Source organism: Eumetopias jubatus, unplaced genomic scaffold (assembly GCF_037043125.1).
Source record: "Eumetopias jubatus isolate StellerSeaLion01/CBP00866 unplaced genomic scaffold, mEumJub1_p1.0 scaffold_13, whole genome shotgun sequence".
In the NCBI taxonomy this organism is placed as follows: Eukaryota; Metazoa; Chordata; class Mammalia; order Carnivora; family Otariidae; genus Eumetopias; species Eumetopias jubatus.
The window spans coordinates 18,416,127-18,441,296 of record NW_028274819.1 but is presented as its reverse complement, the minus strand read 5'-3'; the positions used below and the strand labels follow the sequence as shown (position 1 = coordinate 18,441,296).

General features: G+C 53.0%; 1 protein-coding gene across 1 annotated transcript in view; it reads right to left on the bottom strand.

Moving 5' to 3' along the window:
- The window catches only part of ALX4 (ALX homeobox 4), a 39,802-nt gene that overhangs the window by 5,466 nt on the left and 9,166 nt on the right, over nt 1-25,170 (bottom strand). Inside the window, exon 2 of the mRNA XM_028111074.2 lies at nt 3,573-3,883. Within this exon, the coding sequence (XP_027966875.2) occupies nt 3,573-3,883 (311 nt within the window). The remainder of the gene's footprint in view (nt 1-3,572; nt 3,884-25,170) is intronic.

The following is a 25,170-nucleotide window of genomic DNA, read 5'->3' as shown; positions in this document are numbered from 1 at the left end:
TCAAGCCTCAAGCCCCCCAGCTTGGGTGGCGGCCGGGCATCCTCACGGCCTCTCTGAGCTCACGGTGGAGGGCCTGGAGATGAGGCGCGGCCGTCCTTCCATCTCTGGCCCCTGGAGCCTGGCGCTCGGAGAGCTCCCCACAGATGCTCTGTGCCTCAGGGCTCTGCGGCCCCAGCCTGTCTCCATAGGACAACCCTAAGGGGGAGAGGGGACCACGAGGTCCAGCCTTCCAGTCTGCATGTCGCGCCCCAGGACCACCCCGCTCCCAGCCCACCCTGGCCTGGGCCTGCTCAGCACAGGCCTCTCCCCAAGGAACCAACCGTCTTGGCAGGGGCCTCAGTAACCGCAGCCCATCTGGGGCCAGGGCGGGGTGGCCCAGGGCGGGGAGGCCTCTGTCTTATTGTCTTCAGCACCAGCTGTGGAGATTGGAATCCCAGACAGCAGAGAGAGGCCCCTGCAGCCCCTGGAGCAGGGCCAAACCCCGAGCTTCTTCCCAGGAAAGGTCCATCTTGGAGCTGCCCACCCCCTCCCTGTCCCCAGTGCCACTCTACGCCAGGCACCTGGCCTCCCACCAGCTGAGTACGGGCCCTGAACAAACCCAGCAGGGGCAGGCAGGGGCTTCCACCGCCACTCCCCCCAAACCTCGGGGCACTGCCAGGCTCGATCCAGAGGTCTGACGCACATGGAGATCCCACCCACCCTGCTGCCTTTATACAAAGAAAAGTCTCAGAACAATATGGCCCATGTCCTGGCAGAGCCAACTAAAGTAAAAGAAACACTGGGCTGGAGCTCTGGAGTCCTGGATTCTAGTCTTGGCCCTGCCCCTGAGTCACTGCTCCTGAGTCACCTGACCACAGGTGACCATGTCCCACCTGTGGGCCTCCTCCTACTTATTATCAAATGAGAGGACCAGCTAGATGATCCTTTCCAGCACTAATGGTCTATATTCCTATGATCCTTCCCTTAGATGAGAAGATATGCAAACACATCAGCGTTTCCCTTTCTGCCTTGGCTGCCAGGAAGCTCAGGGTTGAAATTTGTGCCCAGTGGCAACTATGATTATTAACCTAGATGTTTGACGTAATTACCTGCCTATTTCATGGCACCGTTCTTGTTTTTAGATGAAACTAACAAGTCAGTCTTTAATTGTAGCTGCCTCAACTCTATTTTGGAAGCAGGCATAAATGGGTGTGTGTGCACACGCAGAGGGAACATTCTGCTTTGGCTGTGCGATGGCACCTGAAAAATGTTCTCTATGGCCCAGTGTCATTTCCATGATTTGTCTTAGAAGAGCCATCCTTCTTTTGATACTAAGTGAATTCTACTCCCGGGCACTCCCATGCACTTGTAAGGAACACACACACACACACACACACACACACACACACACACACACACACTGTGCAGAGGATGGATCAGTCGATCCCACATGAACAAGGTGCCTACAGGAATGTCCCATAACCTGCCGCCCCCTTCTCCACCAGCTCCTTCAGTTCCTCCCAATCCAGGGGCTGGGCCGAGGCCAGGTTCTGGGGTTCCTGTCCAGACTCTGAGGCCCAGGAGGTCACATGGCGGCCTATCCTGATGCAAATAAGACAGTTGGTGTGTGAATGCTTGTGGAATGACAGGAAAGCCTCACCTGCCCTGCCTTCCTTCCCCAACCGTTCACCAGGCACTGGGCAGGAATAAGAGGGGCAGCCGGACCCCGGGAACTTGTGGCCAAACAATCCGACTGTTTACTCTGGGTACCTGCACTTTCTGGACGGCTGCATATTTATGGTAATTGCTGGTCCTTTCTCGCATGATCCATTTTGAATGAAAACGTTTCTGGACGATGTTACAGAAGCTCTGCCTTGTTACACAGAACATGGTTGTGACTGATGCCTTAGGAATGCTCCGCTGAAGGTTCCTTAGTGAAGTGAGGCAGCAGGGGGCGCCCTAGGGAACTGCGGATAACCGAAGGCTCTGTCCTGGCCCTGAACCCCCTTCTGAGCTGAGCTTAGCCCAGCTGAGCTGTGTTGCTTTAAAAAAAAAAAAAAAAAAAAAGCCAAGAATTGCTCTTTGCTCTCAAGCTGTTGACTTCCCTCACCCCACTGGAGGGGGAAAAACCGCTATCTGACAGCACTTTATTTGCCATTCCTCACATGCTCTGGGGTGGAAAAGTAGACTGAGCATGACATTTATTTGTGTGAAGCTGAAGCCTGAGCTTTAGTGCATGGATTTTGTCTCCTGTGTTTTGGGTACTCAAAGGTCTTTGCTTCCTCTCTGGTTCTTTTCTTGCTGTAACTTCATGCGAGGAGGGAGGACACACCTCTCTGGACAAAGGAGGTCCACCAATCTACAAATATTTATTTTTTGCCCTTGTTGCTCTGAGTTCAGCCTTCTCTAATTGGAAGGAATATAGTGATGAACAATCAGACAGTACCTGTCTTCAAAGAACTCACATTATAGTGAGAGGAGACAGACAAAATAATTTAAGCCAGTCATATATTCCATAAAGAAGAAAAAACGGGACAGGAAGAGGGTGACCTGATTTGCTTGTGTTGTGTTATGTTGGTTTGGGATGAGTTGTGTTGTGTTGTGTTGGCTGTGTTGGTTTGGGTTATGTTGCATTGGGTTGGGTTCTGTTGGGTTGTGTTGAGCCGTGTTGGGTTGGGTTGACTGTGTTGTTGGGGCTGTGTTGGGTTGTGTTGGGTTGGCTGTGTTGCTTTGGGTTATGTTGTGTTGGGTTGGGTTCTTTTGGGTTATGTTGAACTGTGTTGGGTTGGGTTGACTGTGTTGCTTGAGTTGTGTTGGGTTGTGTTGGTTTGGCTGTGTTGGTTTGGGTTATGCTGCCTTGGGATGGGTTCTGTTGGGTTGTGTTGAGCCATGTTGGGTTGGGTTGACTGTGTTGTTTGGGCTGTGTTGGGTTGTGCTGGGTTGGCTTTGTTGGTTTGGGTTATGTTATATTGGGTTGGGTTCTGTTGGGTTGTGCTGAGCCGTGTTGGGTTGGGTTGACTGTGTTGGGTTGGCTGTGTTGGTTTGGGTTATGTTGTGTTGGGTTGGGTGTTCTGGTGGCTGGATAGTGGCAGGGGGCTACTGCTTTAGCCACGGTGGTCAGGAAGACTTCACAAAGGAGGTATATTGATTTGGGAGCTGAAAGATGGAGGAGCCAGCTATCCTGGGCAGAAAGAAGAGCCGGGTTGTTCTCTCTTTCTGCCCATTGGACTGCTGTGGATGTCTTTAGGTCTATCCTGTTTCCTTCCTAAGAGACAGGCCTTCGAGGGCAGTAGACGAGTCATCTCCTTTGTGAAAGGGCCAGGACACTCACAGCACACAGAGCCCAGGAATACAGCTAACAGGGGACCCTCCTTCTTCTGCCCCTGCTCCCGCCAGAGCAGGAGGCCTGATAGTCAGGTGGATAAAAGCAGACTGGCCCTGTTTGGAGCAGGGGTGTGTGGGGCAGGCTGTCCTTGGACTGAAGTGAAGAAAGCCCTGGTGCAGCTGAGGCACAGTCAGGCAGTCCCAGCTTTGGCCACCAGCCCGAGGGCAGGCCCTGCTCTCCCAGCCTCTCCCCAGGCGCCCTCACTGACCTGCACGCGGGCCTCGGTGAGGTCTGTCCTCATGGCCAGCTGCTCCCGGGCATACACGTCGGGGTAGTGGGTCTTCTGGAAGACCTTCTCCAGCTCCTCCAACTGGTAGCTGGTGAAGGTGGTTCGGTTCCTCCGCTTCTTGCCCTTGTTGCTCTCGGAGTCAACCTTCTCCAGCGGGCTGGGCAGCTCGGCACTGGCCCGGTCCTGGGGCGCCTTCACTCCAGCCTCCTTCACACTGAGGTAGCTGCTGTCCATCCCCACGGTGTCAGAGTCTGGCGGCAACTCCGGCTCACCCAGGGAGCTCTCTTTGGCTGAAGGGGGAGGAAACAACGGCAGAGAACAATGACTGAACCGAGGAAGAGAGGAGGGAAGGACAGGGAGAGCCCTCCCCTGCCATTCCACTGTCAGCATCACACTGGATGCGAGGGCAGGAGGCCCCGGTTCTGGTCCTGCCTTGCCATTAACATGCTGTGTGACCTTGGGCAAGTCCATTTCCCTCTCTGAGCCTCGTTGCCATAATCTCAGAAAGGAGGCCTTTTACCACTGACGTAGTACAACTCTGGATCAGTCAATCTGATCTCTTGGACCCTTAATCCCCGTCCCCACTGATCCCGGGCTCCTCCTCCTAGAAGGATCCCCTTTGTCAGAACTTCTGCTTTGGACATCAGGAATCCTGACCCAGTGCCTCAGGCACCCAGGGGAAGGGAAAGCTAATTCAGCAGCCATGTCTGGCCCAACAGGGCAGGGGAAAGAGGAGGCCAGCATCAAGGCAGACAGGAACGCCCTTCCTATCCAGGCCTGGTCCTGTTCGGGCTCAGCAGGAGCTGAGGAGATCCCCCCACGCCGCCCCGAAGAATCCAGCATGAGGGGTCACGCCCTTCACCCTCCACAGGTTTCACCTACTGTCCACGCAGGGTGTGGCCTGCTCCAGGCAAGGGGCACATTTACTAAGGAAGCAAGGCGGGCGCCTGTGTCCCCAGGATGCTGCCGTGTGTGCCCCACTAGACTCACACTAAGCTCGAGGCCTGGGCCCACAGCCACCGCCATCTGCCAGGATGGGGCTCCACTGATTGATTCCTAGATGCCCGGAGCTGGAAAGGACCAGTGGATCTGTGTAAGTGAGGGCTGAGGAGGTGGAGGCCAGCAGGGGGAGAGTGGGGCAGGGAGTGACCTGTCCATACCCAAATGGCCCAGTTAGCACCCTGGGCAGACACACTTGCCTCAGAGTCAAGGTTAGAACGTGGACTCTGGAGCTAGTGGAGGAGGGTATGACTCCCACATGTACCTCGCTCTGGCTGTGTACTTGGGACAGTTCACTTAACCTCTTTGTGCCTCAGTTTCCCCACTATATAAAATGGGGACGAAGATACTTGTGGGCTCTTCCTCCTGGCATACTGCGGGATTAAGGAGGCCAACAGGCAAAGCCCTTAGCACAGCGCCGGCTCCGTAGGTTTCTGCCCGTATTGGTATACCCAGTTCCAGTATGGACTTCCGAGCAGCAGAGGACGCTGACCCCGGAGAAGTCTTCCCAGCGGGCAGGCTCTCCCCAGAGCATCTGGGTGCAGGAGCAGGTGCAGGCCCTGGCCTGGTGTCGGGAGACCGGTGTGAGCCCTTCTCTGCGCCGCCCTCCCCGGCCCGTGCGGTAATGTACCGACGATTATTAATAAGGCTTCCGGGGAGCCCTGGAGAAGGCTTGCACACATCCAAGCTCTGACGCATGTTTGGTGTGAGCACCTCCTCTGGGAACAGGTCCACGCGGCGGGCGTGAAGTGTCGGGACGATGCCGCTGGCTCAGGTCTCCCGGCTCCGTCCGGACCCTGGTGGCTGAGGCCTTGGGCTCGCTCTCCTCCCTAGCTTTGCGTGTACCCTGGGAAGGCGCAAGGGACAGCTGCCTGCCATCCCCACGTCTCTCTCCATGCCCCGACAAAGGGGGTGGAGGTGAGTGCCTGGAGCGGGCGGACATGCACGAGGCATCAGGAGGGGCCACGTGCAGGACACCCACGTGAGCCCTGGGCACACGCAGACCGCCGCGGCTTCAGTGACAACGTTATGCAAACTGCAGATGGCAGCCGGGCCAAGAGCTTTCAGCAAAGATATTTATCTTGCTGGCAGACAAACAAGTTTTATGTTTTCGGGTTTTTTTTTAAGAGAAGAAATCCCACCCAGCCTCACCAAAAATAAACATCTCTGTTATGCAATTTCCTGGAGGCCAGACTGGGGGGCAGCCCCTGCCCCTCCTGCCCCTGCACTGATCTCTGGGCCCCATCCCATGACCCCATGGACCCTTGGAGTGTCCTCTGGCATCCGGCCTGGGATTGGGACCACCCCGCATAGCAATAGGGGCTGGCCTGCACGGGGAGCTCCGTGTTGCAGAGACCGAGGGTTGTAGGGACGAGCCCAAGCTCCGAGTTTTAACTGGGGGGAAACTCACACCAGAGAGAGCAGGAAATGTGTGCTAGTTAGTGACAAAGCACGGCCTCTAGCCCCCAGCTCTGTCCTCTATTCCTACCCTGTGCGCTTGGGGCCTCTTCCCAGGGAGAGAGGGGTAGGGGCAGAAGAAGGCAAGAAGCACACAAAATCAAGGAGTCCTGCTTTGTTCCTGGGGGCAGGAGGACCAGCCTCTGAGGATGAGGAGGGAAGCCCCTCAGTGCTGACCTAGTTCTAGGCTTAGCCAGTGGGGAGGCAGCAGAACATCCAGTCTTCTATGGCAAGGAGTTAGAATCCAGTTTCTCAAACCTCCAGCCACCCACTGAGACCGAGCGAGTGGGGGAGAAATGGGGAGTCAGCACGGGGTGCGCAAAGACCACCGGACCAAGAGTTGGGAGATCTGCTCTTGGTCCTAGCTCTACCATGATCTGCCCGTGACCGCAGATGACTCTTCTCACATCCCAGAGTCTCCTCTGCAGCTGGAGCAGCTGTGCCCCTTCTGGAGTGGGGAGAGCAGGCAGTGTCACCGCCTCGGCCCAGTGGAGTGTCCCTCCTGCCCCAGTCACCACCGAGGCCTTCCCTTAGGATCTGGAGCGGCGAGCAGGAGGGAGCAGGATGAGGACCGGTCTGTGTCCAGGCAAACGTCGGCCAACTGGGAAGCCTTAGAGACGGAAGGAATTCTGGCAAACTGATGTTTCTGGCTCCTCCAAGAAGAGGGAAGAGAGCCTTGCCATCTCAGTCTTCATTACTGATCATTTTGCTTTAAATCGAGAGGCTGGGTCTCTAATTGAGACACTTTAAATCGAGAGGCTGGGTCTCTAATTGAGACACTTTAAATTGGGGAGGCTGGGTCTCTAATTTAGATCCCCCAAGGTCCCGTGGCCGACTGGTCAGAATGACAAGCCAAGATTCTCACAGGTGCTCAGTCCAAGGATCCCAGACTTGGGGTGGGGGGGGGTCTATTTCAAACTCCTTCCACCCTGCAGCTTCTCCAGCAAGTGGGGCCACGTGACCTGTGGGGACAGAGAGCTCCCTGAGCTCCAGCCCACGTCTGTGTCTTAGAGGTATGGCTCACTGGTCCTGGTTCCAAGTCTCCAGGGTCCTTCTCTGAGACGGCCACCATACCTCCCAGAGTCTTCTGTCCTCCTGTCTCAACAGCTGGGGTTCCCACTGCTGTTCCTTAGGTGGCCCCAAGTTTAATGAGACTGACAAAGGGGGGCTGCCAGAGACGGGCTGCGTGATGGTGCTGGGCCCTGGGCAAAGCCAGCAGTTTGCTCTCCAACCGAACGATCCTGAGGAGCTGGGTGGAAAATCAGGTGGGTGGCCCGAGGCCTGGGTGCTTGGTCAGGATCCAGCTCGCCCTGCCACTGCCCTCCTCGACAAGACAGCCGCTGGAAACACAGGAGCCCGCAACTCATGATGAAATACTCTTGAGCAAACCCGTTACCACTGACCCCCTTGGTCTCCCTCACCTGCACCTCCGGCCACCTGCCTGGAATGCCTTCCTTTCCAGCTGACCTGCAAGATCCCGTCAAACACCAGCCCCTCCAGGAAGTCCTCCCAGACTGCGACAACCATACAGACCCCTCTGTCCTCTGCTCAGCCTCTCCAATTACTGCCTATGTTTCTGACTAGTATATAATCAAGCCCTGAGTGTCCATTTCCTCCTATAGCACATCAGTTCCCCGAGGGCTGGAACCTCATGTCACAGACCCTGGGCTTAGCCCAAGATGGGGCAGATGGCAGATGTGCAGTGAAAAGTTGCTGAAGAATAAGCAAACAATTTCTAATAACCAAATACTGCTGAGCTCTCACTCTGGGCAGCTACCTTCGCGTGCCCACCGTGTGCCAGCTACGTGCTCTGGAGCTGCCTGCAGAAAGTGTTTGTTGAACCCACGAGTGAACAATTCATCCCGCTAGACAAGGAGGAGACAGGTGGCTAGGATACCTGAGGCAAAGGCTCACATTCACGAGTGAATTGTTGGCAGCGGAAGCAGGAGGGGGAGATGAGATGGCCGAAGGAGACAGGACCAACACAGACAGCGAAGGACATCTCCATGTGGGGCAGGAGGGAACAGGGAGCATCAGGGAAGCAGACGGAGAAGGAAAGGGATGGGATTCCTGGAAGGGGCTCTAGAATGTAAACGTCCAGGGAACCCAGCCCAGGATCTGCCGGGAGCCAGCTCCACACCCACCATGAAGCTGCAGTGGGGTCAAGGCCCCTGGGAGACCCTGAGCTTGCCCTGCTTCTAGGCCAGGCTTCTTCAGGGACGAGAGCCCTGTGCCTCCCGAGGCTGAGCAGCAACAGAGCCCCCCTGGGCCAGGCCACCTGCTTGCATCTCTGGCTTCCCCCCTGCCCCTCCTTCCCTATGGACTGGCCCCATGCCGATGCCCCTTCCACAGTGCGGAGGGGCCCCTGAGAGGGCTCTGTCCCGGTCTCCGGGGCCCAAGATAATGTCATCCTGATCTGCAGCTTCCCAACAGAATGTCCTGAGGTGGATATAAATCCCAGACGACCCAGAGGAATGAAGCAATGCGCGTACAGAAAACACCCAGAGCGATCAATGGCTGCCCCTCCAAAGGTCTGCACGCAATGGCAGCCATGATGGGGTGGCACGCCCTTCAAACCACCCCAGGTAGGTATTTCCAGCAACGACTTCTGGTGAAGTAGAAGCATTTGGTTCGAGCACATATTCCGAATCAGGAGCCACAGAAGGGCCTCCAACCTCTGCCTGAACTCCGAGAAATACAAGCAATGGAAAACCTTTCTTCCTTCCCTTCCCTTCTGCTTGTTGTCCTGGCTCAACCCAATGACGTCACTCTAACGTAGTCTAACCTTTTTTTTTTTTTGATACAAAAGCCCTTGAGAGATTTCCGAAGGTGACTGTGATTTTTTCTTGTTTTTTTTTTTTTTTTTTTATGACTGTGATTTCAAGCGTGTGCACTTCTGAAGCGGGGAGGGTGCCGGAGGCCTGTGCATGTGCATTCCTTCTGTGTGCCCGGATGTGCGCCCGCAGGCATGGCGCACAAGCCTGCAGTTGTGAATGGGTGTGCGGAACACATGTGTGGTTGCCTGCAGACAGTCTGCGGAGCGAGCAGGCCTGCGGGGCCGAGTGCAGGCCCACGAGTAGGATGTGTGCTGCTGGGTCTGGGGATTTGTGCGAGCGAGCGTGACTTTGCAGGTACACGTAGGTGAGTACGGACATGGGAGGGGTGTGTGTGTATAGTTGTGCATGGGCCCGTGCATACAGAGTGTGTGTCTAAGGGGTCTGAGTAATTGTATCCTCCATGGTTTTGATTACATCTATTTTTCCTCCAAACATCTGCTTTGTGGGGGACACGCCACTCGCTCTGTTCTCGGGTGAGCCGGCTTGCACACCCTGTGGCAGAGTGCACAGCACCGATGTAATCTCCTTAAACAAAACAGGCCAGCATGAGGCCCTTTCATGCTATTTAAAGGGCACCGACTAAACCCACTGCTGTCCAAACAGTCGTGTGGGGGTAGGGGCGAAGGTGAAAGGTTAGCCATTGATCACGGCCCCGGCCCACCTCCTCTGCCCCTGGGCTCTGTGCAGAGCTCAGCCTGGACGTCCCTGGTTTAGCTCCGGGCCCATAACTAATGCCGAAGGGGCAGCAGTAACTGGGGAGACATTTTAGCAGATGTGGTCTCACGCAGTGGAGGCAGACCGGGTCCCTGCCCTCGGGGAGCTGCCGATCTGCAGGGGAGAGTGGGAGGGAGAAACTCGGGGGCTCAGGCCGGCCACCCACAGGTGACGTGGGCACCCCTGCTCACCCACGCAAGCTTTAAACATGCCTCTTAAAACACAAAGTCCGAGACACTGGCACAGACCACGGGAGGCTAAGGAGACCTGCGGACCACATGCAGTGTGCTGGATCGGGTCCTGGAACAGTAAAAGGACATCCGGGAAAAAAAACTAGTGACCTCTGAATAAAGGGTGGGATTTAGTTAATAGTAATGCGAAAGGAGGAAAAAAAAGTGGGCAAAACATCTAAACAGACACCTCACCCGAAAAGACCCTCAGGGGGCAAAAAAAGCATGAAAAACCCTCTGGACGGATTATCCAGCCGGGAAATTTCAACTAGGACCCCCGTGAGATAGCCCCACGCACCGACTGCCACGGAAGTGAAAACCCGGACGGCGCCAGGTGATGACCAGGACACGGAGCCACGGAAAGTCTCCCACGTCGCTGGTGGGCAAACAGAGCAGCAGTTCTATAATCAAACCTACACTCCCCACGTGACCCAGCAACGCCACTGCGAGGCATTGGCCCGGAAGACATGAAGACTGGTTTTCAGGGGAGAAACGCCGAACCTGCATGCAAATGCTTATGGCGGCTTTGGCCAGAATCACCCCAAACTGGAAACAACCCAAATGTTCTCTAACAGGTGAATGGAAAAGCAAACTGGAACTGCCATGCGAGGGGATAGGACTCAGAGATGAAAGGAATGAGCTATTACACAGTGGCACGAATAACTCTCAAAAGCAGCGTTATGGTTCTTAAAAGACGCCAGACTCAAAATTTACACAAGTATGACTCCGCTTATTTATCAGAGGACATCCTGGGAAAGACAGCAGCAGAGGATGGAGAACAGATCACCCGCTGCCAGGGGCTGGGGAGGGGGAGGGCTGGAGCAGAAAGGGCTGAGGTGTGAGTACATGAATCTGCACAGGGATGTAAGATTCATAAAACTATACCCCCCCCAAATTTTAATTTTGCAGCTCGTTATTTTAAAAGTGAAAGACACATAAACTATAGAGAAAATACAAAATTGCACTTCTATATGTTACAGAAACACCAATAAAAAGTTTGTATGTCTTCACCCGGAAATCCCACTTCCAGGAATTTATCCTAAAGGAATCATTACGGATGGGCACAAAGAATTTGCTAGAGAGAAAGCTCATTAGGGCATTATTATAGAGAAAAACCAAAAATAACCAAAATATCCAGTAATAGGAGATTGGTTAAATAAAGGATCTTTCCATAAATAGAAGATCCTTCCTGATATTCGTTATTCTGCAAACTGTTGCTTTCTTGGCCTTTAGCACACATTATTATGTATTTATTACGGATTTTTTTCCCTTTTGTTTATTGTCTCTCTCTGCCTTCCACAAAACGGGGAGTATATCTGAATATGTTTGCTTTGCCTACCCCTGTCTAACACCTGCTATTGTGGCTGGCAGGCAGTAGGTGTTCAATAAACATTCGATGAACAAATGAATGAAACCGGTATTATAAAAGGATAGCATTTTAGTATCTGGAAGGATGTTCGCATGTTATAGTAAGTAAATCTCATCTTAAAAAAGAAGTGGAGTATCTGTCCTTAGAAAATTCTAGAAGTTTCTGGAGGTGGGAATACAGGTATATGGGTTGATTTTTGTTCCTTTTTTTTTTTTTCCTGGTCTGAATTAATTTTCTATTTGTCCTACCACGAACAAGAACTGCTTTTATCATTTTAAAATACTATTTGAAAGCAGCGATTAGAATCCCGAAAGATGACTGCTTTGGTAGGGTGCTGGACTCTGCTGTGAAGTTTTGGGAGGTGGGAGATGAGCACCAACAGGGGTGGGGTGGAGGAAGGGTAGGGATGCTTCAGAGAAAGGCCCTTTTGGGGTGGGGATTGGCCGCTGTCCTCACAAACGGGGCCCCTTATGACTCTGAGTTCTCTTAGGTACTGGAGGCTTCCAGACACAGGCTTAAGTTCACCTCCTAAAGGGTTTCTCTGCCTTCAGGCCCACTACCCTCAAATACAACCAGACACATGCATCTGATTGTATCGCGACCTTCCCTAAAGGCTTTCACTGGTTCCCAGAGCTCTCACGGGGATTGCCAAATAAAACACAGGGTGCTCAGTTAAATTAGAATTTCAGAGAAACAATGAATAATTTTTAGTATAAGTATGTCCTAAAGATTGCATGGGAAATACTGACAGTTCAAATTATTCATTGTTTATTTGAAATTCTAATTTAACTGAGCATTCTGGGTTTATTGTTAGGGTTTTTTTTTTTTTTTCTCCTAAATCTGCCAACCCTACAAATCAGGCTTACTGTGGCATTCACGATCCCAGACCCCTGGCTGCTTCATAGACTCATACCCTCCCACCCTCCACCTCGCTTCTAGTCCCACAGAGCTGCTTTCACTCCCCCAGAGTGCCACACGAATTTAATAACTGTCTACGTTCCACATGGAAAAAGGTTAAAAATCAATCAGCTAAGTGAAGATAAGCCAAGAGAAGAACACTCACACATAAACACACACCCGCAGGGACACATTTTTTCTTACACTTCTTTTTTTTTAACCTAACACTCTATCCTGGACATCTTTCCATGCTGTTCTCGATTCTTCCATCACACCATTGTTAATGGCTGCGTATGATTCCACCACAAGGACCAACTCTGTGGTTGGTCCGATCCCCTACTGCTGGGCACCCGGGTTTCTGATCGTTTGAAGTGATAACAGCCCCGTGACGAACATCCTCGTAGTTAAATCCTTCATACATCACGGTGATTACGTTAGAAGAAGCTCCAAGAACTAGAAAAACTGGATTACATCATGTTCACATTTGCAGGTCTCTGATAAACACGGCCAAACTGCCTTCCAGAGCCGGGACACTCCCCTCAGCTGCCAGCGTGCCTGCCGGCTCCAGGACCAGGGCTGTCCTAGCGTGCTAAAAAATCTTTGCCAGTATGATAAATGAAGTGAGATCTTGTTTGAATTTACATTTTTATTACTTGCAAAGTTGAATCTTTCATTTGTTTAGGTTCTTTCTTCTGTGGATTGCTCTTACTGGAGTCCCAGGGTTCTGTGTGGGGATGCCCCTTCTCGCTCCCTGACCCCGGGGCTGGGCTTACCTCTTGAATACTGAACTCCTTGCTTTCAAGTGCTCCTGTCGGGGCCTGTCCCCCACTCGAGTGTGTGAGCGGTTCAGAGCAGGGCGTCCCTGATGCACCGCTGGGGGCCTGGGCCGGGCCTGGGCTCCTTCTGCCTTTGGGAGCTCTGTATGTCCTGCTGGGGGGTGACCCAGGGCACCTGCAGGGAAGGGACCAGGCCACGGGGCTGGGCTCCAGACCCAGGTGGGCCTTGGTCCCTCGGCTCACGCTGGGGTGGCTGTGGCAGCGGGGTGGGAGTGAAGGCTCAAAAACCCACCTAGCCACGGGGCAGGGCATACAGGACCAGAGGCAGCCCTGCTGCCTCTGTGGTCCTGCACAGAACTTCTGGCTTCTCTGTGTCCTCATTTCAATAAGTATTGCCTGACTCCCTCTCAGGGAGTGGGGAAGGGGTTATGGAGGGGCACAGTCCCTGTGGGAAGCCACAACTGAGGAGGAGTCACCAGGGGACACGATGCTCAACCACAAGGCGAGGTCCCCGGTCCCCTGCCTGCTGGAAGGTTCTAGAGCCCCACTCCCCTGCTGGCCAGGATCAAGACTGCAGTTGCTCATCTTGCCACCAGGAGGCACTGCAGTCCCAGTGAAGTTCCTCAGGGTGGAAGGTGGTCCCCCAGGGCCCCAAGCCTTGATGAGGTTTCTAGAAGTCGGCTTGAAGACCAAGGCCCGACCTGGGAGGGTTGGCCAGACGAGCAGCTATCCAGCCTTACTATGTGTCTGCCACTGTCCTAGCACCCCAAGGGGCACAGAGATGAATGAGATGGGTCCCTGTCCTTCCCGACAGAGCTCATTCCTCCTCCAGTTCTGGGGGTTTTCACATTCTTGACTGATTTCAGCCCCCTCAAAATTCCCACATAGTGGCTCTCTTGAGCATCCTCACTCCACGGACGGGCAAACTGAGGCTCGGAGAGAAAGGACTCATTGAATGTCCCCAGCCACGGAGTGGCAGTTTATTCCCCAAAGTCGCCTCCCTTCGTGGAGACCCTGGGGAATCCCGGGTCCTCCAGCTGCTTGCGAAGGAGCCCTGCGGTCCCTCCACCATCGCTCTACCCCCCAACACAGAAGCTCTCTCCGTTCTTCCCACATGGGCTGGGGGGTGGTCTTCTTCTGGCCCAGAGGATGGAGGGGGCTTCCCAGAGCCAAGGAAGGAAAAGAAACCAGCAGCGCGCTCTCCCTAAAAGCCAGTGACAGGGCCTTGGGCTTGACCCAGGCCCAGGATGGAAACTGAGGCTGGTGGGAGTAAATAGCTTGTGTAAGAACCTATGAGGGGTTGGAAGCAGAGCTAAGGTTCAAACCTCCAGCCTGGGGCATTTTCTCTGCGGGGCTGGGACAGGGCAGCTGGGAGACAGGGTCAAGACGAAGGAACAAGACCCAGAGTCCCAGGAAGCTGCTCCTCTCAGCTGCCTCTACAGCAGCCCCAGTATGTCCCGCCTTCAGCACAGGCACTGATAGAACTCCCTCGAACATCTGGGACCTCCAGTGGGGACCCATGCCTTTTCTCGGGACCTCGGTTTTGGGGTCTCCTCCATCCCCCAGCTTGCACCCCATTAATTCTCCCCCCCAGCACTGAGTTTTGTTTTGCATTCGTTCTCTGCTAAATACTGAAGGATTCAGAGGAAGGAGGTGTGTGTGTGTGCAACTCACTCTTAAACAGTGCAGAAGGACACAACAGGTGTGTGTGTGTGCATATAAATCAGCACAGGCATGTACACCCAGAGAGCCTGCAAGAGGGATTGAGAAGAACACAGACACGGTAAGACATTAACATTTGGGGACTTGGTGCAATGGGAATTCGGGAAGTTTTGGTACTCTGCTTGTAACTTTTCTCTAAGTCGGAAACGGTGCCCCAAATAAAGTTTTTAAAAAGAAGATGTGGACAATGCTGTATCGTATATTTGAAAGTTGCTAAGAGAGTAGATCTCAGAAGTTCTCATCCCAAGGGGAAAAACTTATTGTAACTAGGGAAGGTGACAGATGCTGGTGAGACTTAACTGTGGTGATCATTTCTCAACATCTCCCAGTACCAAACCATTATGTGGTAGACCCGAAATTGATAACATGTTGTATGTTAATTTAAAATCGCAAGGCAGATGCCACCTCTGGGGACGAACCTTGCTTCCCCAGCCCTCTGGAAACCCTCCCTTCCACGGAAGCGACGGGTGACCCAGTTGGAGCACGTGATTTTTCTAGCAGCGTTTCCAAGACCTGTAGGAGGCATATTTTGTTAGCCGAGGTCAAGTTACCGCTGGAACTTAAAGGTAAAAGAAGTACTTTATTTTTTGAGGCCGCTACAATTTCGGCTTTCTTGCAAGTGGTATGAATGAGGGAGGTTTCCTTGTAGCCAAAAAAAAAAAGGGAATGATAAGAAAGCCACTGACAATAGCTAACACATGGGAGCAAGCCAATAAATGGCAGGTGAATGGATAAGCAAACGGTGGTCTCTCCATACAATGGAATAGTATTCAGCCTTAAAAAGGAAGGAAATTCTGACCTATGCTACGACATGGATGAAACTTGAGGACATGCTGATAAGTGAAATAAGCCGGTCACAGAAAAACCTCCCCTCATCCGAGGTACCTGGAGTGGTCAAGTTCACAGAGACAGAAAGGAGATGGTGGTTTTCAGCAGCTGGGAGGGGGATGGGAAGTTAGTGGTTAGCGGGTACAGAGTTTTGCTTTTACAAGATGAGAGAAGCTCTGGAGATGGATGGCAGGGATGGTTGTTCAACATTATTAATATATTTAATACCACTGAACTGTGCACTTAAAAATAGGGTGTTAATTATACTTAATTAAAATAGTTTTAAGATGGTAAATTTTACATTATGTGTATATTTTATCACAAAAAAATGAAAAAAGAGAAGAAAGTCCCCTAGTCAGTGTCCCTTAGGGCCTTTGTCCTGGCTTCAGGTCACTCTATCCGGGGCTAGGTCCCCTCCACCTCCCAGCCTACACCCCCAAATTCCTGTCCTTGTCCTCTCCTGATACTGTGTCTGGCTTTGCATCTGTTCATGCCCTCAGCCCTCGGTTCACTCGGGTGTCCATTCATGGAGCGCCTCCCCTTGGTCGTGACCTTATGGAGGGCAGAGACAGGTGACGGTGGTCAGTTGTTCCAGGACCCAGAGGGTAAGAGCCCTGCGTCCTGGGCACAGCGGGGTCCCCAAGGAGAAGTGGTCAGTTCTGCTTGAAAACATCAGGGGAAGCTTCATGACAGTGTGGCCTTGAATTGAGTATCGAAAACCAATGAAGTCTTGGTAAGACCTGGTATATTTTAAGGTAAAACAGGACACTTCCAACTCTCCAGACTAGGCAGGTCCTAATTACCAGGGAGGAGCCTTAGGGGCCTCCCCGCAGGGCTGGGGACAATAGTAAACACAATCACATAATCCCTCTGAGCAGTGCCAACCCATCCACTGTCTCACGAAAAGCCCACTTCCGATTGAACATGGAACATCACCTCCTGATATTTGCTACGGTGAGGTGGGGGTCTTGACCTCAGTCAGAACTCACACCCCCCTGTTAGCTGCTCCTCAAGGACACTGGAAGTTTCCCAGTTTCTCCCTTCCAGGCCCAGCCCACGTCTCAACCCTAAGCTCGGCCCCCCATGGCTGGAGGAGATCCTGGCACCCTGTTTTTTTTGTTTTTTAAGATTTTATTTAATAATTGACAGAGAGAGAGAGAGACAGAAGCGGCAGAGTAAGAGGGAGAAGCAGAGTCCCCGCTGAGCAGGGAGCCCGATGCGGGGCTTGATCCCAGGACCCTGGGATCATGACCTGGCTGAAGGCAGACGCTTAACTGACTGAGACACCCAGGCGCCCAAGATCCTGACGCCTTCCAGGGGAAAGGGGGCTGGCCAGAGAAGTAGGTATAGCCTCCCAAACTCTCCCCTCCCTCCCAGCAAGAAGCCCGAGAGCTCAGGGACCACACTGGGCCACCCCCCACCTTACAAGGGAGGATGAGGAGGCCCCGAGCCATCACACAGCCTGTTAGTGGAAGATCTCCATTTCCTGACTTCAAATCAGCCCTGTGGTCTGTCTGCCCATTGCCCCCCTCCACCTCCGCCAAACCATACAGCCTTTGGGCTTGTCCCTAAACATCTCCCACAGAACCCCTCTGAGCCTCCATTCCTCTCCTTAACAGGGAGAAAACCTGCATCCCCTGCACACCACCAGCCCCGCCCCCGCAAGAGACACTGAAATGGCACTTTCAGACCCAAGGCAGGCCAGGCGGAGAAGCTTAAATCCTGCACTCAGTGAAATGAAGTGAATGAGAAATCTTCGGAGTCCAACAGACTTGATTTCTGATTCTGCCACTTATTTGCCTCACTCACTCACTCATTCATTTGTTCATTCATTCATTCACTCATTCATTCAGCAATATTTCTGGAGCACCAGCTATGTGCATGCCAAGTTCTCAGGGGAGGAAACACAGAGCCCGATGAAGACCCCTTCTTTCAGAGGCCCACAGTCACGAGGGAGACTGGTTACGGTGCAGGGTGCTGGACAGGGCAGGGGCATCTAGACCAGCCTCAGTGGAGGGGCCAATCCAGATGTCTATATAGGAAGGGCTTTGATTGGAAGGGGTCTGTGGAAGCTGTGCTTTGCTAGCACTTTATTAAGAGGAGTTTTCCCAATCCAGGAAATGGAAGGAGTCTAAAGAAGGTTACAGGGAAGGCTCCCAGGCCACCCATGGCTCTGTCGCCACTGAAGGGCATGAGTTGGCCTTGGGCTGCCTGGGTCTCCTCACCTGTAAAGTGAGGCCCATACGGTCCACATCCCAGAATGGGTGTGAGTTTGGAATGAAGCAGAGCACAAGCATGCATATCCCTGCCGGAGGCACAGCATGCTCTCTATCAATGGGGGTCCTCCAGGAGAAATTAATACGGTTGTTGTTTCGGGCCAAGGCAGACCAGGGCGGCTGCAGGAGCAAAGCAAAGTCACTCTGCCTGCAAGTGTCCCCTTCCAATCAGGGCCCACTTCCCACATTTATAGCAAAGACTGTCCATGGGCTGGCTGACACACTTGGAACCACTGTAAAAACGAGATGTTAAATTTATTTTGTTCGACATTTACTTAAAACTTTTAGTGTGTTTTAAAGAAAGACCCTTCCATAAATACATTTTAGCCTAAGGTACATTGCAATGTGAATGCATAGCCAGGAAAGAAGAATGGGAATTTTAATCACTGCACTGATCATGAAGTTCAGGTCCGTTGTGAACGACTTATGAAATCCTCGCTTCCACGGACACTCTTGGGTGACATCTGGCCTCTGCAGGCACCCCAATGTTTAACTGCTCAAGAATTTCTCAGTGGGAACATCCAGTACCTTCCACCCACTGTATCATTGGAAAGGCATCTGGGGGTGGGCAGTGGCAAGAGGGACTATTCCAGAAATGTACCGTTTGGTGCTGTCACAGAGAGACTAAGCTCGCTGATTCAGGGCCAGGTCGGGGCCCCTTCTGCCTAGTGGGCCCCAGGCCACCTTCCCAGGCTGGTATCACCTCCTCCCTGTGGATTCCCTGCCACACCTTCTTTTGAGCTTCCCTAGTGGCCCCTACTAATTAAATCGCTCATCACCCAGCATTGCAAGAGAAGATGGGCAGCCTCCGTCATCAGATGGACCCGCACCAGAGGCAGGGACGGCATCTTGCCCTGTTCCCTTACCCTTGATGCCCCCCAGCGAATACCTGTTGCACTGAATTAATCTTGTTAAATAACTAAACGGCTCAGCCGGTGCAAGGACCACGTGGGCCTGCTGCAAATTTGCTTCTTTCCCCAGGATCAAGCATTGTCTTTCTCCAAATGGGTTTATTCAAACCTAAAGAATCATTTATAAGCTGAAAAAGCCAGAAGACTTTTCTCGTCTTGGATGAGAAGGGAAGACTAATGGTGGTAGTAATTGTAAGCCTGCCAGTTAGAGCTTTCCGAGACGGCTGAGATTATTTAATCTCAGCTTTAAAAAATTCCACCTTTATACCTATCAAATGGTTAAAATTTCAAAACTTCTAGAACATGCTTGCGTCTAAGCTATTGGTTAGGGTTTCCATCTAGGTGGCTGGGATTTAGAGTAGGTAAGTTCCAAGTGTTTTGCCCATCACATACAGGTAGGTAAGTATAAATAATCCTCGATATTCCAATATTTACGTGTTGGTTGGAGAATGGTTCTTTCACTGACTTTAGCTCATCTGGATTGAAAAAAGTTTTCAAATAAGTCTCTGCTTTAAAACGCGTGGTGTGGGGGCGCCTGGGCGGCTCAGTCAGTTAAGGGTCTGACTTCGGCTCAGGTCCTGGGATCAAGCCCCACGCCAAGCCCCACTTCAGGATCTGCGGGGAGTCTGCTTTTGTCTCTGCTCCTCCCCCCGCTCATGCACGCTCTCTCAAATAAATAAAATAAATTTTAAAAATAAAAATAAAATGCACGGCATGCACCTTCTACCAAGAAAACCTTAATCCACAGAGGATGTGTGACAAGTTCATCGCTTTTCCACCTGTTACCACTTCTTGGGAGAACGGAGCATCTCATAAAACAGTGAGAATCTACTTTGTGTGGCACAACACTGACTTCTGTGGATCTTCTCCGAGGGGCTGAGTCCTGTGGGGCTCATGAGGTAACGCAACGGTCAGGCACACGCCTTCATGTGGGGGAAGCCCGGCCCTCTCTGTCCACCCACCTGCCTCAGCTCAGGAAAGTTTTCTCCAGATCAGCTCTTTCCCTCAACCCTGGTCCAGATGCGGATGCTGAGCAAACACGGAGGCCGTTCCACGTGTGGTCAGTTATCTATCACGAGCTCGGAGGGAGCAGGTGCGGTTGGCTCCTCACCCACGGAGCTGCTCCCACACACGGGGTCTCGAGTTGGGCTGGCCTGGTTCTGTGGAGGACTCTGGGAGTACGAGGGAGATGGGGCCTGTGTGGTCAAGATCTGTGGCCATCACTGTAGTGGGTGAGGGGAAGACGGTGTGCCGTATACTGAAAATCCACCCCCAGGTGCGCCCCACTCGAGTTGACTGAGCTCTCCCACATGCCTGATCATGTCCGATGGCCACAGAGGCATGAGGTCGCCACGGCCAAGAGCATTAACCTTAAGGGCAGAGGAGTGGAGAAGAAAAAGGCCCTTTGGCTTCAGGAGATCTGGGCTCAATTCAGGCACTTGGGCACCTGGCCCGCACTGGGTCTCCCCTTCTTCATCTGTAAATTAGGAGTACTAATACCTCCTGAGGGTTTTTTTCTTTTTAAATTCTTTTTTTTTTTTAAGATTCTATTTATTTGAGAGAGAGAGAGAGAATGAGAGACAGAGAGCACGAAAGGGAAGAGGGTCAGAGGGAGAAGCAGACTCCCTGCTGAGCAGGGAGCCCGATGCAGGACTCGATCCCGGGACTCCAGGATCATGACCTGAGCCGAAGGCAGTCGCTTAACCAACTGAGCCACCCAGGCACCCCCCTCCTGAGGGGTTTGAGTGCAAGATCCCAATGCAGGCTTGGCCCATGGGCGACGCTTACCACCGCTCTCTTCATCACAGATGGGTGTGCTGGGGCCCAGAGTGGGTGCAGAGCCTCCCTGACAGGCCCCGAGCTGGACATCCTCTGTGCCCAGTCCTGAGTCCATGCAGGGATGAACACGCACAAATCCTGCGCTCGGGGACCTCCGGGTCTGACACGGTCAGATGAGCACAGAGAACAGACTTTCGGATGGGGAAGAAAGAAAGTTATGCCCCAGCTCATGATGGGTGCACGGGGCAAGGGGCAAGGTACAGCAGCCTGGGGAGACGCAGGCTGTAGGTTCTGAGGGGCCTGGGGGTGCCCTCCTCCTCTCCCTCCTTGACCCTTCCTGCCCCCATGTTAAGGCCAACGGCCAGCCCCCACCCCTTGTATCACTCAGCCATATTTTAAAGGATTTTGTCAATCACCCGGTGTAGATTCAATTATCGTTTGTTCACTTTCCAATTTGATGTATTCAAGTCAACCGTAACTGCCCGTCAAAGTTTCTGACCAGCCTGACGTAGTCAGGGTTCCAGTGAAATCCTGCCAATAATAACAGTTAATATTTACTGAGCGCTTACTCTGTTCCAAGGACTGTTCTAAACTCTTTTATCTATATTATCTTATGTAATTCTCACAGTATTCCTAAAAGGCAGATAGTATTCTCCGCCTCACTTTACAGATGAAGAGGTTGAGGTAGAGAGGTCAACCAGTTTGCCCGAGGCCCCTCAGCTGCACAGGCTGACATCTGTCTCCAGACCCTGGCACAGCAGCCTCCCCAAACCAAAGGCATCTAAAGCTTCAGGCTGCCTGGGAACCCCATGGTGGGCTGAACACAGTTTCTACAAGATTCCAAGAATACTAGAGAGCATGCCTGTTCCATGTCTTTGGACAAGCAGTTGGGAGACCAGGCTCAAGCAGGTGTTTGTCTAATCACTGGGGCCGGGGAACAGCAAGGTAAGAAGCACGAGGGAGGCCCCCCTCATGCTACAGAGTGCTGTAGCCCCCTCCTCTCTGGTCACCTCCGGGGGCCCAGAATCACGTCTAACCTGGAGCCTCAGCCCCAGGCTCTGCTGTTCGCTGGTCAGCACTTGGGATGGCCAGGGTGGAGGCCACGCACTGGCAAGTGCCTCTCATGGGAATCAAACAGAAAATAGTCAAGATGCAGGGCCAACAGCATGGAGCTGGTTTGGGGTAGATGGGGGCTTCCCTCCTGGAGTTCCTCCCTGCTCCACCAGGAGGGGGCACTGGGATCATCTTACTGAAGGAAGAGGTCCCAGATTTGGGGCTCTCAGGAGTGGCCCAAATGGTATGTGGACGCTAAGAGCACAGGAGAATCTTCTCAAAGGCCATGTCCTCACAGGAGGGTCCGCTGACATACTTGGGGCTCCTCAACAGCTGGGGGCCTAGCCAGAGGCCAAGGACATAATTCTGGCACTCTTGCCCCCTTGCCCCCCACCCCTTCTTACCAGCTCTGGTTCCTGGAAAACAAAAGTGTCCTTGAGCTGGATCTCTTTGGCTGGTTAGTCATTAGTTTGGAGGCAAGGGGATGGACAGGGTGCCTCTTGAGGTTCCCCACATTCTGGGATTCTGGACTTCACCTCAGAAGGCCATGCCTGGGACAGACAGACAAACCAATGGAACAGCACAGAGAGCCTAGAAATAGACTCTCAAACATATGGCCAACAGATTTTCAGCAAAGGTGACAAGACCATTCAACTGAGAAAGGGCAGTCTTTTCAACAAACGGTGCTGGGAAAACTAGATATCTAAATGGCGAAAAATTAAAGAGTTGGATCCTTACTCAGAATGGACCTCAACTTAAGAGCGAAAACTATAAAGCTCTTAGAAGAAAACGCAGGGGAACTTCTTCATGACATGTGAGCCAGTGATGAATCTGTGGATGTGACACTGAAAGCACAGGCAGCGAAAGACAAAAATTGATAAACTGGATTTCATCAAAATTACAATCTTCTGTGCATCAAAAGGACACTATCCAGAGAGTGAGAGACAACCCTCAGAAAGAGAGAAAATATTTGAGAATCATTTATCTGATGAGGGATTATTATCCAGAATATATAAAGAACTCCTACAGTTCAACAACATACAAACACGTAACCCAACCCCCCAAATGGGCAACAGACTTCAATCCACATTTCTTCAAAGAAGATCTACAGCTGACCAGACACAAAAGGACAGCTGCTATGTGAGTCCCCTTCTATAGAGGCACCTAGTCCTCACCGAATGGTTCACTTAAAATGGTCAAAATGGTAAACTGTATATTTTTACCACAATAAAAAACTATCCCTAATTCAGCAAGAGATTTTGAATTTTTAACAAGGCCATCTGAGTAGCACAAAGAACACTCAGCTTGGGATCTTGGCTTCTCGCTGCCTTGCTCAGAGGCCTCCAGGGGCTTCTCTCAAATCCAAATCCTTCAGCAGAAAGCCAACAGCGCGTTGGGCTTTGCGCCTGCCATTCCTCGGGCCCCATCTTGCCTGTGTCCGGCGCGGCCCCCTGCACACCACAGGCTCGCTCTTTCCCAAACACCGCAGGTACTTTCCCAACTCAAAGCCCTTGTTCCTGCTGTTTCCTGGGTCGAGTGCCATTTCCAGCTCCTTCAGCTGGAGCCCCTCTTCGGCCTCCCAAGTCCACTTCAAATGTCCGTACCCACAAAGCCCCAGTCCATTTACACTTCCCCTGGGGACTCTGGTTCTGCACACCCAGCTCCCTGAGGTCCAGGATCAGCTCACTCACGGCCAAATGCTCCACGCGTCCCTGACGCGGGACTCAAGGCTACGGGGGTTTGTGGGACAGGAAAAGCTCTGGCAGCACACTTCTCACGGGGGTGTTTACACCCAATTCCCTCTACAAAGGGGGAGGAGGGAGCCCTCCGCCTCTCCGTCCACACCATACCCCTCAGTGCCTGGCGCACTGTAATCATGGCTGCCACCCCCCCCCCCCCAAGTGCTGTCTACACCCGAGGCTCAGGTCTAAATGCTTCTTCCTGTCCGGGCTCTGAGCTCAGGATGGCATCCTTGCCAGAGTGCTGCATCTTGTGTGTGTGCGTGCGTGGGGAGGGGGGGTGTCTCTGAACCCCAGGGGGTAGGGCTGAGTAGATGGGGTACTCTGGCAGGAGCAGTAGCAACTCTCAGGAGGGCAATACGAGAGGACAAGGGGCCCAGAATGGGGCAGGCAGGGGTGGGGCCGCAAGCAGGGGGGACCTAGCACTCACTGCAGGGAATGGGGAGACCTGAGGAGGACAGTGGGGAGGGGAGGGAGGTTACCCATCTCACTGGAGCTGGCCCTGGCTGTGGCAGCTAGACCCTGGCGTGTGACCCCTGAGGTGACAGCCAAGGGGAAACAGGAGGGCAAAGGGGTGTTCCTCCAATGGTGGAGGCTGAGAGGACTCAAGGCTCATACAAAATGGGGCTACCCAAGACCTCTCTGCTCCCTCACCCCGCGCTCCACAGGGATCCTTGCGGGGAACGAACTGTTTCCCACCAGGGTGCAAGGGGACTGGAAGTTGGGTTTTCATCCCAGGCCTGGCTTCCAAGGAAGGAGGAAAGAAGAGAGAATGGCAAGATTTGCCCCTTTGGTCCCTCCCATAGTCTTCAGCACCACCCTGCCCTGAGCAGAGTTTCTGGCATGTTCCTGCGGCCTCTGGAAACTCAAGGAGAAATTCCCTCATACCAGTTTGAGGTCCCTGTGTCATGCCTGCCTCCCCCCGCCCCCCCCCGCCCCGCGCCCAGCCCCTTCTCACCACAGCTTGGCAGGACACTTGAACAGTTGAAGAAGCTATGCCCAGGGTCACAGGGTCAGGTCCAGAACTCTGACCTGCCGGGCACCAAGCCCACCCTTGACCCCCCCCCCCCCCGCATCCCCAGATGTGGAGAAGGGAAGAGCTCTTTGGAGGCCATATCTGTAAAACCCAGTCTTCCAATCTCATAGGATTAGGGTGGCCTCAAGTCTAGTTAGGATCATCCTGCAAAAGAATGCCTTTCAGGCTCTCAGGGCCTTTGGCCATCAAGAACTTAGCTTCTCCCTCCCTGGCAGTTCCACCTTGGGCAAGGTACTCCAGCTCTTGGAATCTGTTTGCATCCATGAAGTAGGGATGGCAGGAGTATCTGTCTCATGGGACAGGGACCGGGATTCAATGAAATCACCCTTGAGATTGGGTACGCTGCCTGATGCACCCACAGGGGCAGGTAAATGTGGGCTGTCACACGGTATCAGCAGCGCGGGGGCTTTGCCCTGCCAACTCAAACCCCCTTGCGCCTCACACTCCACCAGACTCACTTCATTACTGTCCCTGCCTTGCAGATGGGAAAACTGAAGCAGGGAGACAGGCCCAGCACGCCAGACTGGCCCCTTTGGCGGGTCAGACTAACTTTCTGCTCCCAGAGGGGCCTCTCTCAGTACAATGAATCAGGCAGAGTGGTGGGGCCCAGAGGCCTCCCGAGGACCCTGGAGGGACCATCCACCTCTCTCCTGGCGCCTCGATCCCAGGCCTGGAACAGCACAGAACCCCAGGGCTTCAGAAATCATCTAGTGCCAGGGCGCCTCGGTGGCTCAGTCGTTAAGTGTCTGTCTTTGGCTCAGGTCATGGTCCCAGGGTCCTGAGATTGAGCCCCACATCGGGCTCCCTGCTCGGCGGGAAGCCTGCTTCTCCCTCCCCCACTCCCCCCTGCTTGTGTTCCCTCTCTCGCTGTGTCTCTCTCTGTCAAATAAATAAATAAAATCTTAAAAAAAAAAAAAAGAAATCATCTAGTGTCATGCGGGGGTTTTACAGAG